The following is a 15,806-nucleotide window of genomic DNA, read 5'->3' on the forward strand; positions in this document are numbered from 1 at the left end:
TGGAGTGCAGGGGCGGTCTCACGTTCACACACGGAGGCCACGTGGCCCAGATCCACCTACGGGGTCCTGTCCCCGCTGCAAACCCGTCTAAGCCCCAGTAAACGGACTCGGGCATCTTCTGCTCCCTCCGGAGCGCGGCAGTCAGGGGGCCCCGCAGCGGACCCGCCCTAACCCCAGCGCGGGGGCTCGAGGGGGCGGGCAGAGCGCGGCCCCTCCTCCCCGCTCCCTGCGAGGCAGCCCCCGCCTGCCCCTTCTCCTTCTCACGTCTTTCTTTCTTTCTCTTTCATCTTCACCACCGAGATAGAATTCACATACCCTACAATTCCCCCTTCATGGATCACAGTCTTGTGGCAAAGGGACTTGAGCGGTGTGCTCAGTCGCTCAGTGCTGTCCGACTCTTTGTGACCCCAGGGACTGAAGCCCGCCAGGCTCCTCCGTCCATGGGATCCTCCAGGCAAGAATCCTGGCGCGGGTTGCCATTCCTTCCTCCGGGGATCTTCCCCACCCAGGGATCCACCCCATGTTTTGTGTCTCCTGCATTAGCAGGTGGATTCTTTACCACTGAGCCAGCTGGGAAGCCCCGTGAAGGGACGCATGTAACTCAGTGAAATTATGGATGCCGTGCAGAGCCACCCAAGACAGATAGGTCATGGTGAAGAGTTCTGAAAACTCGTGGTCCACTGGAGAATGAAATGGCAACCGACTCCAGTATTCTTTTTTATTCCAATCCCGAAGAAGGGCAATGCCAAAGAATGTTCAAACTGCCATATAACCACACTCATTACACGTTAGCAAGGTTATGCTCAAACTTCTTCCAGCTAGGCTTAAGCAGTATGTGAACTGAGAACTTCCAGATTACAAATGTGGTTTCAAAGAGGCAGAGGAACAAGAGAACACATTGTCAACATTCACTGGGTGATGGAGAAAGCAATCGAGTCCCAGGAACACATCTACTTTTCCTTTCATTAATGACAGTAAAGCCTTTGGCTGTGTGGATCACAACAAACTGTGGAAAGTTCTTAAAGAGACAGGAATACCAGACCACCTTCCCTGTCTCTTGAGAAACCTGTATGCAGGTCAAGAAGCAACAGTTAGAACTGGACATGGAACAACAGACTGGTTCCAAACTGGGAAGGAGTACATTAAGGCTGTATATTGTCACCCTGCTTATTTAACTTATATGAAGAGTACATCATGAGAAATGCGGGGATGGATAAAGCTCAAGCTGGAATCATGATTGCCGGGACAAACACCAATAACCTCAGATATGCAGAAGACACCACCTTAATGGCAGAAAGCAAAGAGGAACCACAGAGCCTCTTGATGATAGTGAAAGAGGAAAGTGAAAAAACTGACTTGAAACTCAACATTCAGAAAACTAAGATCATGGCATCCGGTCCCATCACTGCATGGCAAATAGAAGGGGGAAAAGTGGAAACAGTGACAGACTTAAGTTTCTTGGGCTCCAAAACCACTGCAGATGGTGACAGCAGCCATGAAATTAAAATCTACGCTTGTTCCTTGGGAGGAAAGCTATGACAAACCTAGACAGAGTATTAAAAAGCAGAGACATTCGTTGTGTCGATAAAGGTCCATACGGTCAAAGCCATGGTTTTTCCATTAGTCATGTATGAATGTGAGAGCTGGACCATAAAGAAAGCTAAGCACCGAAGATTCATGCTTTCGAACCGTGGTGTTGCAGACCATGGACTCTTGATAGTCCCTTGAACTGCAAGGAGATCAAACCAGTCAATCCTAAAGGAAATCAATCCTGAATATTCACGGGAAGGACTGATGCTGAAACTGAAGTGCGAATACTTTGGCCACCTGATGTGAAGAGTCAACTCATCAGAAAAGACTCTGATGCTGGGAAAGATTGAAGGCAAAAGGAGAAGCAGGTGGCAGAGGATGAGATGGTAGGATGGCATCACCAACTCAATGGACATGAATCTGACCAAGTTCTGGGAGATGGTGAAGGACAGCAGAGCCTGGCCTGCTGCAGTCCATGGGGTCACAAAGAGTCGGAGAAGACTTAGGGACTGAACAGCAAGCCTGCAATTCACCCTCTTACACTTCAGTGGCTTTTCATGTATTTTCAGAACTGTATGTCCGTCACCACAATCGCTCTTAGAATATTGTCTTCACCCCAAAAGAAACCTTGCACCCCGAGTTACCACTGTCCAGCTTCTTAGCGCGACCCCGACCTGGGCAATCACTAATCTACCTTGTGTCGACGGATTTGCCTACTCTGCATGTTCTGTATAAGCCGAATCATCCTGCCTTTTGTGACTGCTTCTTTCACTTAATGTTTTCAAGGTCCACTCACGTTGTGGGCATTGTCAGTACTTCATTTCTTTCATTTGCCAGAAATGTTCCATTTATTTGTAATTTATCCGCTCCTTCACTGATGCGAACCTGGACTGCTTGCTCCTTTGGTTACTGTTAATGGTGCTATATGGACATCTGTGTACACACTTGTGTGTGGACATGTTTTCAGCTCTCTTGTATGTACACAGATGTAGTCCCAGGTGTGGGATTGCTAGGGCGTGGAGTTCTTCTGTGATTAACCATACTATTTTCCACAGTGGCTGCACGATTTTACATTCCACCAAGGGTTTGTGAGGGTTCTAGTGTCTTCATATCTTCACAAACATTTATTGTGATCTATTTTTTCCCCATGATCACCACCCTAGGGGCTATGAAGTAGTATCTCAACTGGGTTTTCTTTAATATCTTATTTCTTTATTTTTATTTATTTGGTAGTTTCAGCCTGCAGAATCTTTAGTTGTGGCACGTGGGGTTTAGTTCCCTGACCAGGGATTGAACCTGGGCCCGCTGCTTTGGGAGCACAGAGTCTTAGCCACTGGAGCACCAGCAAAGTCCTTCTCACTGTGGTTTTGAGTTTCACCTCCCTGACAGTTAATGATGCTGAGCATCTTTTCATGTGGTTATTGGCCGTTTGTATATCTTCTTTGGAGAAATGCCTATTCAAGCCCTTTGCCCTCTTTTATTGGGTTGTCTTTTTCTAGAAACCATTTTTTACAGCAGTTTTAAGTTCAGAGAAAAATTGAGAGTATGGTACAGAGACTTCCCATATGCCCTGTGCCCCCCTCGTCGACCACCTCCCTTTTATCAGCGTCCTCCACCAGAGGGTACCTTTATGGTAACTGATGAACCTACGCGGACGTCTGCAGTTTGATTCAGGCCACTCTTGGTGCTGTGCATCCTGTGGTTTGGACCAATGTCTCGTGCTGCTGTCCCTCGAGTCGGGGCACCATCCCTCCCCCAGCCCCGCGACCGCCCTCTTTTTACCGCCTCCACAGTACTACCTTTGCTACAATGTCCTATTGTTCGAATCACACCATGTCGCCTTTTCAGCCTGACTTTTTTACTTAATATGCATGTAGGTTTCATCTATATTTTTTCATGATTTCACAGCTCATTTTTTTTCAGTGCTGAGTAATATTCTGCTGCCTGGATGGACCACAGTTTAATTATTTGTTCATCTACTGAAGGTTATCTTGGCTGCTTCCAAGTTTGGGCAGTTCTGCATGCAGCTGCTGTAAACATCAGTGTGCAGGTATCTGTGCGGACAACAATTTTCAACTCTTTTGGCTAAATTCTAAGAGTCACAACTAGTGGATCACGTGGTAAGAGTATGTTTAGTTTTCCAAGAAACCGCCCAACTGTCTTCCAAAAGGCTGCGTCGTTTTACTTTTGCCCCAAGAGCAACGAAAGAGAAACGCTGCCCCGCCTCCTCCCAGCCCTGGCGCTGGCAGTGTTCTGGGTCCCGGCCGTGCTGACAGGTGTGCAGTGCTGTCTCGCTGTGTTCTGACCTTCGTTTCCCTGGTAGCCTGTGAGGTGGAGCATCTTTTCCGTGTGCGCATTCGCCATCTGCACATCTAGTTTGGTTGAGGGGTCTGTGAGGCTTCTGGCCAGTGTTTGACCAGGTTGTCTGTTTTCTCATTGTTTGGTTTTGAGAGTTCTTCTATATTTTGAATAAATCTTTATCATGTTTGCAAATATTCTCTCCAAGTCAGTCTTTTCTTCCCACTCTCTTGATACTAGCCTTCACAGAGCTGTACTTTTTATTTCCTTTATTTACTGCATTAGTAGAACTTCCAGTACGATGCCGGAAAGGACTGATGAGGGGAAATCCCTACCTTGTACCTTACCTTAGCGGGAGAAGGTCTAGTTTCTCAACAGTAAGTATGGTGTTAGCTGCAGGGCTTTTTTTATAGACATCGTTTATCTTTGTCACGTTGAGCAGGTTCCCCATCTTCCTAGATTACTGAAAGCCTTATCATGAATGAGTGCTGGATTTTGACAAATGCTTTTTATGCATCTATTAATATGATCATGTGATTTTTCTTTTTGAACCTCTTAGTTAGTGAAAGTCATTCAGTCATGTCTGACTCTTTGCGACCCCATGGACTGTATGGGCCATGGAATTCTCCAGGCCAGAATACTGGAGTGGGTAGCCTTTTCCTTCTCCAGGGGATCTTCCCAACCCAGGGATCGAACCCAGGTCTTTCGCATTGCAGGCGGATTCTTTACCAGCTGAGCCTTGTAATGTGATCAATCAAATCAATTGATTTTTGAATGTCAAACCAACTTTGCATGTCTAAGATAAATCCCAGGTACGGTTGTGGTATATAATTCTTTCTATACAGTGTTGGATTTGATTTGCTAATATTTTGTAGAGGATTTGTATATCTATATCCATAAGAGATATTGGTCTCTAGTCTTCTTTTCTTGGAATGTCTCTGTCTAGTTTTGATCTTAGGATGATGCTGGCCTCATAGAATGACTTGGGAAGTAATACCTCAGCTTCTGTCCTCTAAGAGAGATGGTAGAAAGTCTGTATCATTTTTTCTTAAATGTTTGGGAGAATTCACCAGTGCACTCCTCTGGGCTTGGTGTTTTCCACTGGGGAAGGCTGTCCTCATTGATTCAGTATCTCTAATAAACATGGGCCTATCCAGATTGTCTGTTTCTCCTTGTGTGAGCACTGGCAGATTATGCCTTTCAAGGAATCAGTCCATTGTACTTTACCAAACTTGGTATCAAATTTGTTGTTGTTGATTAATTGTTAAGTGATGCCCAACTCTTTGCGACCCCATGGACTGCAGCACGCAAGGCTGCCCTGTCCTTCACCAACTCCTGGAGCATGCTCATTGTGTCGATGATGCCATCCAACCATCTCATCCTCTGTCATCCTTTTCTCCCCTTGCCCTCAATCCTTCCCAGCATCAGAGTCTTTTCCAATGAGTTGGCTCTTCACATCAGGTGGCCAAAGTAGTCAAGCTTCAGCTTCAGCAATTGTCCTTCCAATGAATATTCAGGGTTGATTTCCTTTAGGATTGACTGGTTTGATCTTCTGGATGTCCAAGGGACTCTCAAGAGTCTTCTTCATGGGGTCACAAAGAGTCGGGCACGACTTAACAACTAGACAATTCAGAAGCATCAGTTCTTCAGCACTCAGTTTTATGGCCCAACACTCACATCTGTACCACATTCACATCTGTACATGACTACTGGAAAAACCATAACTTGGACCAGATGGACCTTTGTTGACCAAATGATGTCTCTGCTTTTTAAAATGCTATCTAGGTTTCTCACAACTTTTCTTCCAAGGAGCAAGCATCTCTTAATTTAATGGCTGCAGTCGCCACCTGCAGTGATTTTGGAGCCCAAGAAGACAAAATCTGTCACTGCTTCCACTTCTCTTCCATTTGCCATGAAGTTACAGGACCAAATGCCATGATCTTTTTTGAATGTTGAATTTCAAGTCAGCTTTTTCACTCTCCTTTTTCACCCTCATCAAGAGGCTCTTTAGCTCCTCTTTATGTTCTGCCATTAGGGTGGTGTCATCTGTATATCTGAAGTTGTTGATATTTCTCCTAGCAATCTTGATTCCAGCTTGTGCTTCATGCAGCCTGGCATTTCGCATGATGTACTCTGCATATAAGTTAAATAAGCAAGGTGACAATATACAGCCTTGTCATACTCCTTTCCCGATTTTGAACCCAGTCCATTGTTCCATATTTGGTTCTAACTGCTGCTTTTTGACCTGTATACAGGTTTCTCAGGAGACAGGTAAGATGGACTGGTAGTCCCATCTTTTTAAGAATTTTCCACAGTTTGTTGTGATCCACACAGTTAATGGGTTTAGTGTAGTCAATGAAGCAGAAGCAGATGTTTTTCTGGATTTCCCTTGCTTTCTCTATGATCCAACAGATGTTGGCAATTTGATATCTGGTTTCTCTGCCTTTTCTAAATCAAATTTATAGTCATAGATTTTTTTCATATTGTGTGTGTGTGTGCTCAGTCATGTCCAACTTTTTGCGACCCCATGGACTGTAGCCTGCCAGGTTCCTCTGTTCATGGGATTTCCCAGGCAAGAACACTGGCATGGGTTGCCATTACCTCCTCCATGGAAACTCCTCCACCCAGGAATCAAACCCACATCTCTTGCATCTCCTGCATTGGGAGGTAGATGGGTTTTTTGTTATTTTTTCCACCACTGTGCCACCTGGGAAGCCCCTATCTCTTTATTATCCTTTCAATCTCCACGGCATCTGTACTAATATCCTCTCATTTCTCATATCTGTAATTTATGTCTTCTTTTTTTTCATAGATAGCCTGGCTAGAGGCTTATCAATTTTATTCATCTCTTCAAAGAGCCAGCTTTTGTCTTTGTTGATTTTTTAAATTGATCACCCATTTTCAACTTCATTGATTTTCCCTGTAATTCTTATTACTTCTTTTATTCTGATTTTTTGGATTAAATCTGCTCTTCTTTTTCTAGCTTCCTAAAGTAGAAACTTAGATTATTGCTTTTAGCCTTTTCTTGTTTCCTAATACACGTTTAGTGCTCTACATTTCCCTCTTGGTACTGTTTTCACCACATCTCACGATTTTTGATAAATTAATTTTTATTTTCATTTAGCTCAAATGTTTCTTAACTTCTCCTGACATTCTTAATGCCCATGTGTTGTTTAGAAGGGTGCTGTGTAACTGCCATGTAATTGGGGCTTTTCCAGTTAGTTTTGCTATTGACTTCTAGTTTAATTCCAGTGTGGTCTGAGAGCAGATATGTAGAATTCTTATGCTTTTCGGTTTTTTAAGGTGCATTCTATGGCCATGGATGTGGTCTGTGAACGTTGGTGAGTGCTCCTTGTGAGCTTGAGGAGAATGTGTATTCTGCTGTTGTTTGGGGAAGTGGTATGTTGATTGTATCTAACTTTGATAGTGTTGTTGAGTTTGGCTATGTCATTTCTGATCCTCTGCCTGCCAGGCCCATCCATTTCTGGTGGAGGAGTGTGGAAACCTCCAGCTACAATGGTGGGCTTGTCCATCTCTCCTTGCAACTCTGACAGCTGTTGCCTTGTGTAGTTCAATGCTGTTGGGTGCACACACGTTAAGGACTGTTATATCTTCTTGGAGAACTGAGCCTTTCATCATCATGGAATGCCATTCTTTATCCTTCATAACTATGCTTGCTTTGAAGTCAGATCTGTTTGGGATAAATATAGCAACTCTTGCTTTCTGTTGACTGTTGTCAGCATGACATGACTTTCCCCGTCGATTTAGCTTTCATCTACGTGGGTCTTCATATTTAGAGTGAGTGTCTTGTAGGCAGCTTATGGTCAGGTCTTGTTTCTTGGTCCACTCCGACAGTCTGTCTTTTCACCGGTGGTTTTAGACTACTGATGTTCAGGGTGACCACAGACACGGTCAGCTTAACATCTACCACGTCTGTTACCATTTTCTATTTCTCACCTTGGTTCTTTGTTCCTACTTTGTCTTCCACTCTTTCTGGCTTTGTGTGTGTGTGTGTTTCCAATTGAATGATTGGCGTACAGCAGTGTTACTTCCACAGGCAACATGGCGATTCACTATTTCTGTACATTACAAAGCGATCGCCACTGCAAGTCTACTTACCGTGTGTCACCACGCCAAGCTATCACACTGTTGCTGACTGTGTCCCCCACGCTGCACATCTCATCTCCGAGACACGGTATTGTGCAGCGGAAATCTGCACCTCCTCTCAGCCCCTGACCTGAGTCACTCGCTGCCCCACCACGCCTCTCCTCTGCAACCGCCTGCTTGTCCCCACGAGTCTGCTTGTTTATGTTTGCTCATTTGCTTCTGTAAGTTCCACGTACAAGTGAAGCTACACGATACTGTCTTGTAGATCTGACTCAACACCCACTAAGCCCAGCCGTGTCGCCGAGTGGTAACAAGTGGCAAAGCTCCGTGCTTTCTTATGGCTCGGTGATATTCAGTTACTATGTATCTCCTTCTCCTTCATCCATTCATCTGTTAGTGCTTACTTTGCCTCCGTATCTTGTCTGTTGTAAATCCTGCTGCTGTGAACATAGGCTGCACTTATCTTCAAATTAGTACTTTTGTTTTCTTTGGGAAAGTACCCAAAAGTGTAATTGCTGGATTATATGGTAATTCTATTTTTAATTTTATGAGTAACCTCCACACTGTTCTCCATAGTAGCGGCGTCAATTTAAATTCCCAGCAACAGTACACATGGGTTCCTTTTCTCCACATCCTCACCAAAATATAAATTTTATGTGTTTTTGACAATAGCCATTCTGACAGGTGTGATGTGATAACTCATTTTGGTTTTAATTTATTTGATTATCAGTGAAGTTGAGCATCTTTTCATGTGTCTACTAGTCATCTGTATATCTTCTTTAAAAAAATATCTATCAAGTCTTCTGCCCATTTTTTAAATCTGGTTTTCTTTTTTGTTTGATTGTTGTCAACACTGAGTTATGAGGTCTTTGTATATTTAGGATATTAACCCCCTTGTTGGATGTACAGCTTGCAAGTATCTTCTCCCATTCAGTAGGCGGCCTTTTCATCCTGCCTATACTTTCCTTTGCTGTGCAAAAGCTTTTTAGTTTGAGTCCCATTTGTCTATTTTTGCTTTTTTCCCCTTACCTGGGAAGACAGAGTCAGAAAAGAATTGCTAAGACTGATGTCAGAGAGTATACTGCCTGTGTTTTCTTCTAGGAGTTTTATGGCTTCAGGCCCTACATTTAAATTTTTTTATTTTTATTTTTATATATGGTGTGAGAAAGTGGTCCAGTTGAGTCATTCGCATGTACCTGTCTAGTTTTCCCGGCATCATTTATTGAAGAAGCTGTCTTCTCTCTATATTTTGCCTGCTCTGTTGTAGATTAATTGACCGTGTGTGTGTGGATTTATTTATGGACTCGCATTCTACTCCATTGATCTAAGTGTCTGCTTTTGTGCCAGGGCCATCCTGCTTTGATTATTGTAGCTTTGTAGTGTAGTTTGAAATCAGGGTGTTTGAAACCTAGACCTTTGTTCTTTCCAAGATTGTTTTGGTGATTCACAGTCCTTTGTGTTTCCATACAAATTTTAGAATTATGTGATCTGGTTCTGTGAAATTTGCCGTTGCTTTTTTGATAGGAATTGCACTGAATCTGTAGATTCCCTTGGGTCATATTGTTATTTTAACAATATTAATCCTTCCGATCCATAAGCACAGTATGCCTTTCCATTTGTTTGTGTTGTATTTAGTTTCTTTCATTAGTGTCCTATAGTTTTCAGAGTACAGATCTTTTACTTCCTTGATTAGATTTATTCCTGCCTATTTTATTCTTTTTGATGCAACTATGAAGGGGGTTGTTTTAACTTCTCTTTCTGATAGCTCATTGTCAGTGCATAGAAACACAACAGATTTCTGTATATTAATTTTGTAACATTCATCTTTATTGAGTCAGTTTATTAGTTCTAATTGTTTTTGGTGGCATCTTTAGGATTTTCTAATATATAGTATCATGTCATCTGGAAACTGTGACAGTTTTACTTCTTCCTTTCCAATTTGAATTCCTTTTATTTCTTTTTCTTGTCTGATTGCTATGGCTAAGACTTCCAAATACTGTATTGAATAATATGGGGGAATTCTTTGTCTTGAATTTTGTCAAAAGCATTTTCTGCATCTACTGAAATGATCATATGATTTTTATTCCTCAATTTATTAATGTATGTATCACATTGTGTTATTTGCAGATTTTGAGCCATGCTTAGGTTTTGGTTTGCCTACATAGGCTGCCAAGACATTGGGCCACCTCAATCTAATGACTTCTTTGTTTAATTATGTTAAGACAACTAGTCCCAGTATATGTTCAAATAACACTACAGTACTTCTCAGGGAGTGTGGATGCCTTTGTAACGGCAAAACAATGCTAATCACCCCTCTCCTTTGTGTCGTTGCTGTCACGCCTTTTACATATCATATGATTGGATCCATTATTGGTTTTATTATTTTAGAGAGACTGTTGTCTGTTAGATCAATTAAGAGCAAGTTTTAATTTTACCTTCACTACTTTAGTCCTTCTTTATTAAATATATTATTCGAAAGTATTTTTCTGTTTTGTGGGGGGCCTTTTACTCTGCTGATAGTATCTTTTGATGCACAAAATGTTTTTAATTTTGATGAATTCCAGTTTGTCTACTTTTTCTTTCGTTGCCTGTGCCTTTGGGGTCATTGCCAAAGCCAATGTCGTGAAGCTTTTGCCCGACATTTTCTTAATGAGTTTTCTATTTTTAGCTCTTATATAGAGACCCGTGATGCATTTCAGTTAATTTTGTAATGGTGTTAGGGAGGGATCTAATTTCATTCTTTTGCAGAAGAATATCCAGTTTTCCCAGTCCCGTTTGTTGAAAAGATCATCTTTTCTCCATCAGATGGTCTTAGCACCCTTGAAAATCACCTGGCCGTGTTATGTGAGGCTTCTTTCTGGGCTCTCTGTGCTGCCCCCTGACTGTCTGCCTTCTGGGCTCTCTGTGCCCCCTCATCTGTCTGCCTTCTGGGCTCTCTGTGCCCCTCATCTGTCTGCCTTCTGGGCTCTCTGTGCCCCCTGATCTGTCTGCCTTCTGGGCTCTCTGTGCCCCTCATCTGTCTGCCTTCTGGGCTCTCTGTGCCCCTCATCTGTCTGCCTTCTGGGCTCTCTGTGCCCCTCATCTGTCTGCCTTCTGGGCTCTCTGTGCCCCTCATCTGTCTGCCTTCTGGGCTCTCTGTGCCCCTCATCTGTCTGCCTTCTGGGCTCTCTGTGCCCCTCATCTGTCTGCCTTCTGGGCTCTCTGTGCCCCCTCATCTGTCTGCCTTCTGGGCTCTCTGTGCCCCTCATCTGTCTGCCTTCTGGGCTCTCTGTGCCCCCTCATCTGTCTGCCTTCTGGGCTCTCTGTGCCCCCTCATCTGTCTGCCTTCTTTGTGCTGGTGCCACACTGTCTTGATTACCATGGCTTTGCAGTCAGTCTTGAAACCAGAAAGTGTAAATCCTGCAATGTTGGTATTCTTTTTCAAGACTATTTTGGCTTGTCTCTTGATGGAACTTTAAAACTCGCACTTTATTTCTCTGAATATAGTAAAGTTTGCTCTTTTAGAGTGCGTGTCTGGTAATTCCAGTTTCTGCTGTCCCTCTTCCTTCTGCTTATTCCTGTTAGCAGTTCTCACTTCCTTGCATGCCTGATCATCTTCGACTGTGTCCTGGAGTTTGTATTTGGGCAAATATTTACAGGAGTAACTTAAGGCCTCAGATGATGCCATTTTCCTCCAGGCAGAGTTTTTCTTTACTCCTGCCAAGAACCTGGTTCCCTGTCAGAAGCCATCTTAATCTTAGCCCCGGGCTTGCAGTGCCTGGATGGCCCAGGTGAAGGGAAGGTGGGGTGAGTGCCAGCATGGGGACCATCCACTTTGGGCTCACCCTGATCATGACGGGGGACTTAGCCGCCCCAGCCTCATGTGGGGTCACCAGACCCCTCGCCTCGAGCTGGCTCTGAGGTTTGGCGTGTGTCTCTTTCCCTCCATGAGGCTACAGAACCTCAGGGCTGGCTTGCTTCTGCTGCTTCCACACCTGCAGACGCACTCGCCTCAAATACCGGGCTCACCTCCAGTCTCCCGTTGTCCGAAACTTGGAATCGAAACGTGTTCCCGTGTTCACTCTTTGCTGCCTTTCCGAGGTGTATTTATTAGCATTTTTGGTTGATGTGGATCACAGGGCCTGCCCTCACCCCAAGGGTTGTTCCTAAAAGCACAGTTCTGACCTAAGTTTCCCAGGACAGGTCATGCGGGTTGACAGCATACTCTGTGGTCATTAATTCACTCATCTTGCCCAGCCCAGGCCAGTTCAGTATTCACACCATCCTACAGGTGAAAAGCCAGAGCAGAGAGAGGCAAGGCTAACCTGCCTGCTGGCTGCACAGCTGGAGAACGTGGGGTTAGCACTGGACCCCCTCATGTCTGACCACAAAGACGCCGCCCCACCTCCCGGGTCCACTGTGAGGAGTCCTGAGCACAGGCGTCCCCATCTGGCCATTGAGGCCCTCCCACCCCCTGGCCTCTTTCTCGCCCCTGCAGACCTGCTCAGAGTCTGCCCTGCCCTTCTGAAGCCCCTGTCAGGAGTGGGACCAAGGAGCTAGGGCCACTGGGCAGGTCTGACGCCCCCCACCCTCCCACACCCAGGGCACACGCTGGAGGCTCCCCACCCCACACTGACAGCCCCAGGCCGGGCAGCATCGGCAGCAAACAGGTCAGAGCCTGCACTCCAGGAGGGGATGGAGCAGGCCTGGGGGCCCCAGGTCAAGAACCAGGAATTGTCGCCATCCTAGGAATGCCTGCCCAAGGCTGGCTCAGCTTCAGGGGCTGCCTGGTGGCTGAGGCTTGGCCTCTCTCGCTTTCTGCCCCAACAGGTGAACAACAACGGGATCATCTCCTTCCTGAAGGAGGTTTCTCAGTTCACCCCTGTGGCCTTCCCCATTGCCAAGGACCGCTGCGTGGTAGCGGCCTTCTGGGCAGACGTGGACAACCGGCGTGCAGGGGACGTGTACTTCCGGGAGGCCACGGACGCAGCCACGCTGCGGAGAGCCACGGCGGACGTCAGGCGCTACTTCCCCGAGCTCCCGGGCTTCTCAGCCACCTGGGTGTTCGTAGCCACTTGGTATCGCGTGACCTTCTTCGGAGGCAGTGCGTCTTCCCCCGTGAGTGTTCCGTCCTGGGGGGGTGGACATCCCTCTGGGGCCCAGGGTCTCCCTCCAGGCCCTTGCCTTGCTGGGCTGGTCTGGATGTCATCCCCGTGCCATGCCCAGAGGGGACAATGGGGCTCAGGGACAGAAGCCACTTGCCCAGGTCACAGGGCCAGGCTGGACGACGGCGGAGACGGGACCTTCCCAGCCTCCTGGAAACCACCTGCATCCAAGAAAAGGCCAAGTGCCCTGGCACGGCAGCTCACATACCCGGGTTGCAGATGGTCTGTTGGGGGTTTTAACAGGAGCATGATGGCGAATCAGGAAATGTGCGCTCTTTCTGTAAACATTACTACAAAAGAAATTTCACATGAGAGAACTTCTGTTTACAAACGGCCCATTAACATTTCTATACTTCCTTTGTTTCTTCTTTTTTTTTTCTTTTTACCTTTGTTTCTTCTTATCACTGCTGCTGCTAAGTCACTTCAGTCGTGTTCGACTCTGTGCAACCCCATAGACGGCAGCCCACCAGGCTCCCCCGTCCCTGGGATTCTCCAGGCAAGAACACTGGAGTGGGTTGCCATTTCCTTCTCCAATGCATGAAAGTGAAAAGTGAAAGTGAAGTCGCTCAGTCGTCTCCGACTCTTAGTGACCTCATGGACTGCAGCCTACCAGGCTCCTCCACCCATGGGATTTTCCAGGCAAGAGTACTGGAGTGGGCTGCCATTGCACTAGTTTGTAAGAAAAATGTCTTTTTAACAAAAGGTAAAAGAAAAGCATCCACAACCCCGGCAGCAGGCAGAGCCATTCAGCAGGTGCTCTTGTATACAGAGCCACAGGACAGAGAGCACACGGAGCCACCTAGGGTCTGCTGCTGTGTGAGCGCTTCCTGTGGGCACTCTGCATTCTCTGTTCTTCTACATATTTGATTATAGTTTAACCTCCGCAGAGTCATTTTACCTATTACCTCTCCGCCTGGGACGAAGGAGGTGCCCAGGGTCCCTCCTGAGCGGACATGCTCCTCTTTGCAAACCCAGTCTGTTCCAAAATGATTGTCTTGTGAGACAGGGACCCGAGACTCTGGGCTTGGGGTGGAAGTTGGTCTGGGAGCTGGGAGGCAGGAAGCCCTCTTCCCCAGGGGCAGCTGCAGGAGCAGGTGGGTCCACAGAAAAGTAATAGTCCGGCTTCAGGCATGGCCTTGTCCTCCTCAGACGCCTGGACCTGCCAGCCTGCAGGGCCCCCCACCGGTCTCAGCAGCCGGGGTCCTGCCCCCCAGACCTCCCCCCACGCCAGCCAGCAGCCGGCCCGTCTCCTCCCTGACTTCCAAGGCCTAGCACTAAGTCTGCCTTCCTGCAGGCGAGCACTCGGTCTCCGGGTCACCTTTCGCCGTGGGGCTCCCCGCGTGCGTGCCCCTCATCGTGGCGGCACTGCCCTCGGGCGTCCCCCCAAGGGTGCTGCACAGCCCCCAGTGGGTCGTGAAGTCAGATCCTGCACTCAGCACTAGAAGGGAAATGGCTGCCCGCAGAAATCTAATCTCTGCTAAAAGTGTGCCGTCACGCTCGCGAAAGCCACAGGCTGGTGAAATGCCACAGCCCGGCACCCGGCCACACACAGTACCAGTCCCTGCCTGCCTCCCACACAGGGTTTTCTAGCTTCACACACCGTTGATTTCTAGCAATGGTGAGTCATCGGCTACTTGCACTCTGTTGTGCTGTTCTGTGCGTATCCTTAGCCGGTTTTTCTGTAATGTTTCTGTTCTTTTTCTCATTGATTCAAGGAAGTTCTAGCTGCATTAAAGACGCCGCCAGTGCCTCTGCCACACGTATTGTAAAAACACTTTTCACTTCACTGTTCGTCATTTGTTTCGACCTTATGACACTTTTTTGGAGTCAAATGTATAAATCTCCTTTTTGGTTCTTGCAGTTAACAAACGTCAGGCTTAGAAATCCTTTCGTGAGACGCTCTGCGTACTTGCCTATACTTTCTCCCTGGGCGCCGATGGTTTCCTTTAAAACCTGACTTGATGGGGGTTTATTTTCCTGAGCTAAGTTTCTCCGTGTTTCTTATTTGTCCCGCGATCTTTTCTTAAACAGTTTCACTCTGCCCAATCTGAAATAGAACCTCTCTGTATATTTTCATGGAGGAGGATTCCATGAAAATCAAGAAACTTAATGAGGAAAACTGCTTTTCCTTGTTTCCCCTTTTTCTTTTTACATGTTTGCTCATTCCACACACGGTGGTTTGTGGGTTTGGTCAAGCAGGCACGACCCCTCAGTGCCCCCAGGCCAGCAGGCACAGGGCCTGCTCTCACCGTCTGTGGGCCCCACACCCCTCAGTGGGCTTCAGGCCCTCGGCAGGCGTCAGGCCCATGGGGGCAAGGTCTTGGGTGGGTTGGGGGCTCAGGCCCCACTCAAGCCCCTCTTTGCAGGTCAACACGTTCCAGACAGTGCTCATCACGGACGGCACGCTCTCCTTCACCATCTTCAACTACGAGTCCATCACGTGGACCACGGGCACACATGCCAGCAGCGGGGGCAATGCCAGCGGCCTGGGGGGCATAGCGGCCCAGGTAGGGGCCCTGCTCCCCACCGCCAGGGCTATCACGAGCTGGAGAGGCAGGCAGCTGCCCCTCCCCCCACACACACCCAGGGCAGGACCTCTCATGGCCAGAACCGGAAATATTCCCGGCCGGAGGCACTTGTCCTGGCCCACACAGCCAGCCTGACAGCGCTAGCTGCCCCCAGGACAGAGCTCTGTGTGCCCCGCGGCTCCAGGGTGGCCTGGCCAAC

General features: G+C 47.0%; 1 protein-coding gene across 1 annotated transcript in view; it reads left to right on the forward strand.

The window, feature by feature from the left end:
* SNED1 (sushi, nidogen and EGF-like domains 1) overlaps positions 1–15,806 on the forward strand; it is a 71,373-nt gene that overhangs the window by 12,102 nt on the left and 43,465 nt on the right. Inside the window, exons 5-7 of the mRNA XM_010837792.1 lie at positions 12,518–12,584; positions 12,664–13,032; positions 15,446–15,586. Of these exons, the coding sequence (XP_010836094.1) occupies positions 12,518–12,584; positions 12,664–13,032; positions 15,446–15,586 (577 nt within the window). The remainder of the gene's footprint in view (positions 1–12,517; positions 12,585–12,663; positions 13,033–15,445; positions 15,587–15,806) is intronic.

This window comes from Bison bison, unplaced genomic scaffold (genome assembly GCF_000754665.1).
Source record: "Bison bison bison isolate TAMUID 2011002044 unplaced genomic scaffold, Bison_UMD1.0 scf7180017845916, whole genome shotgun sequence".
Taxonomy (NCBI): Eukaryota; Metazoa; Chordata; class Mammalia; order Artiodactyla; family Bovidae; genus Bison; species Bison bison.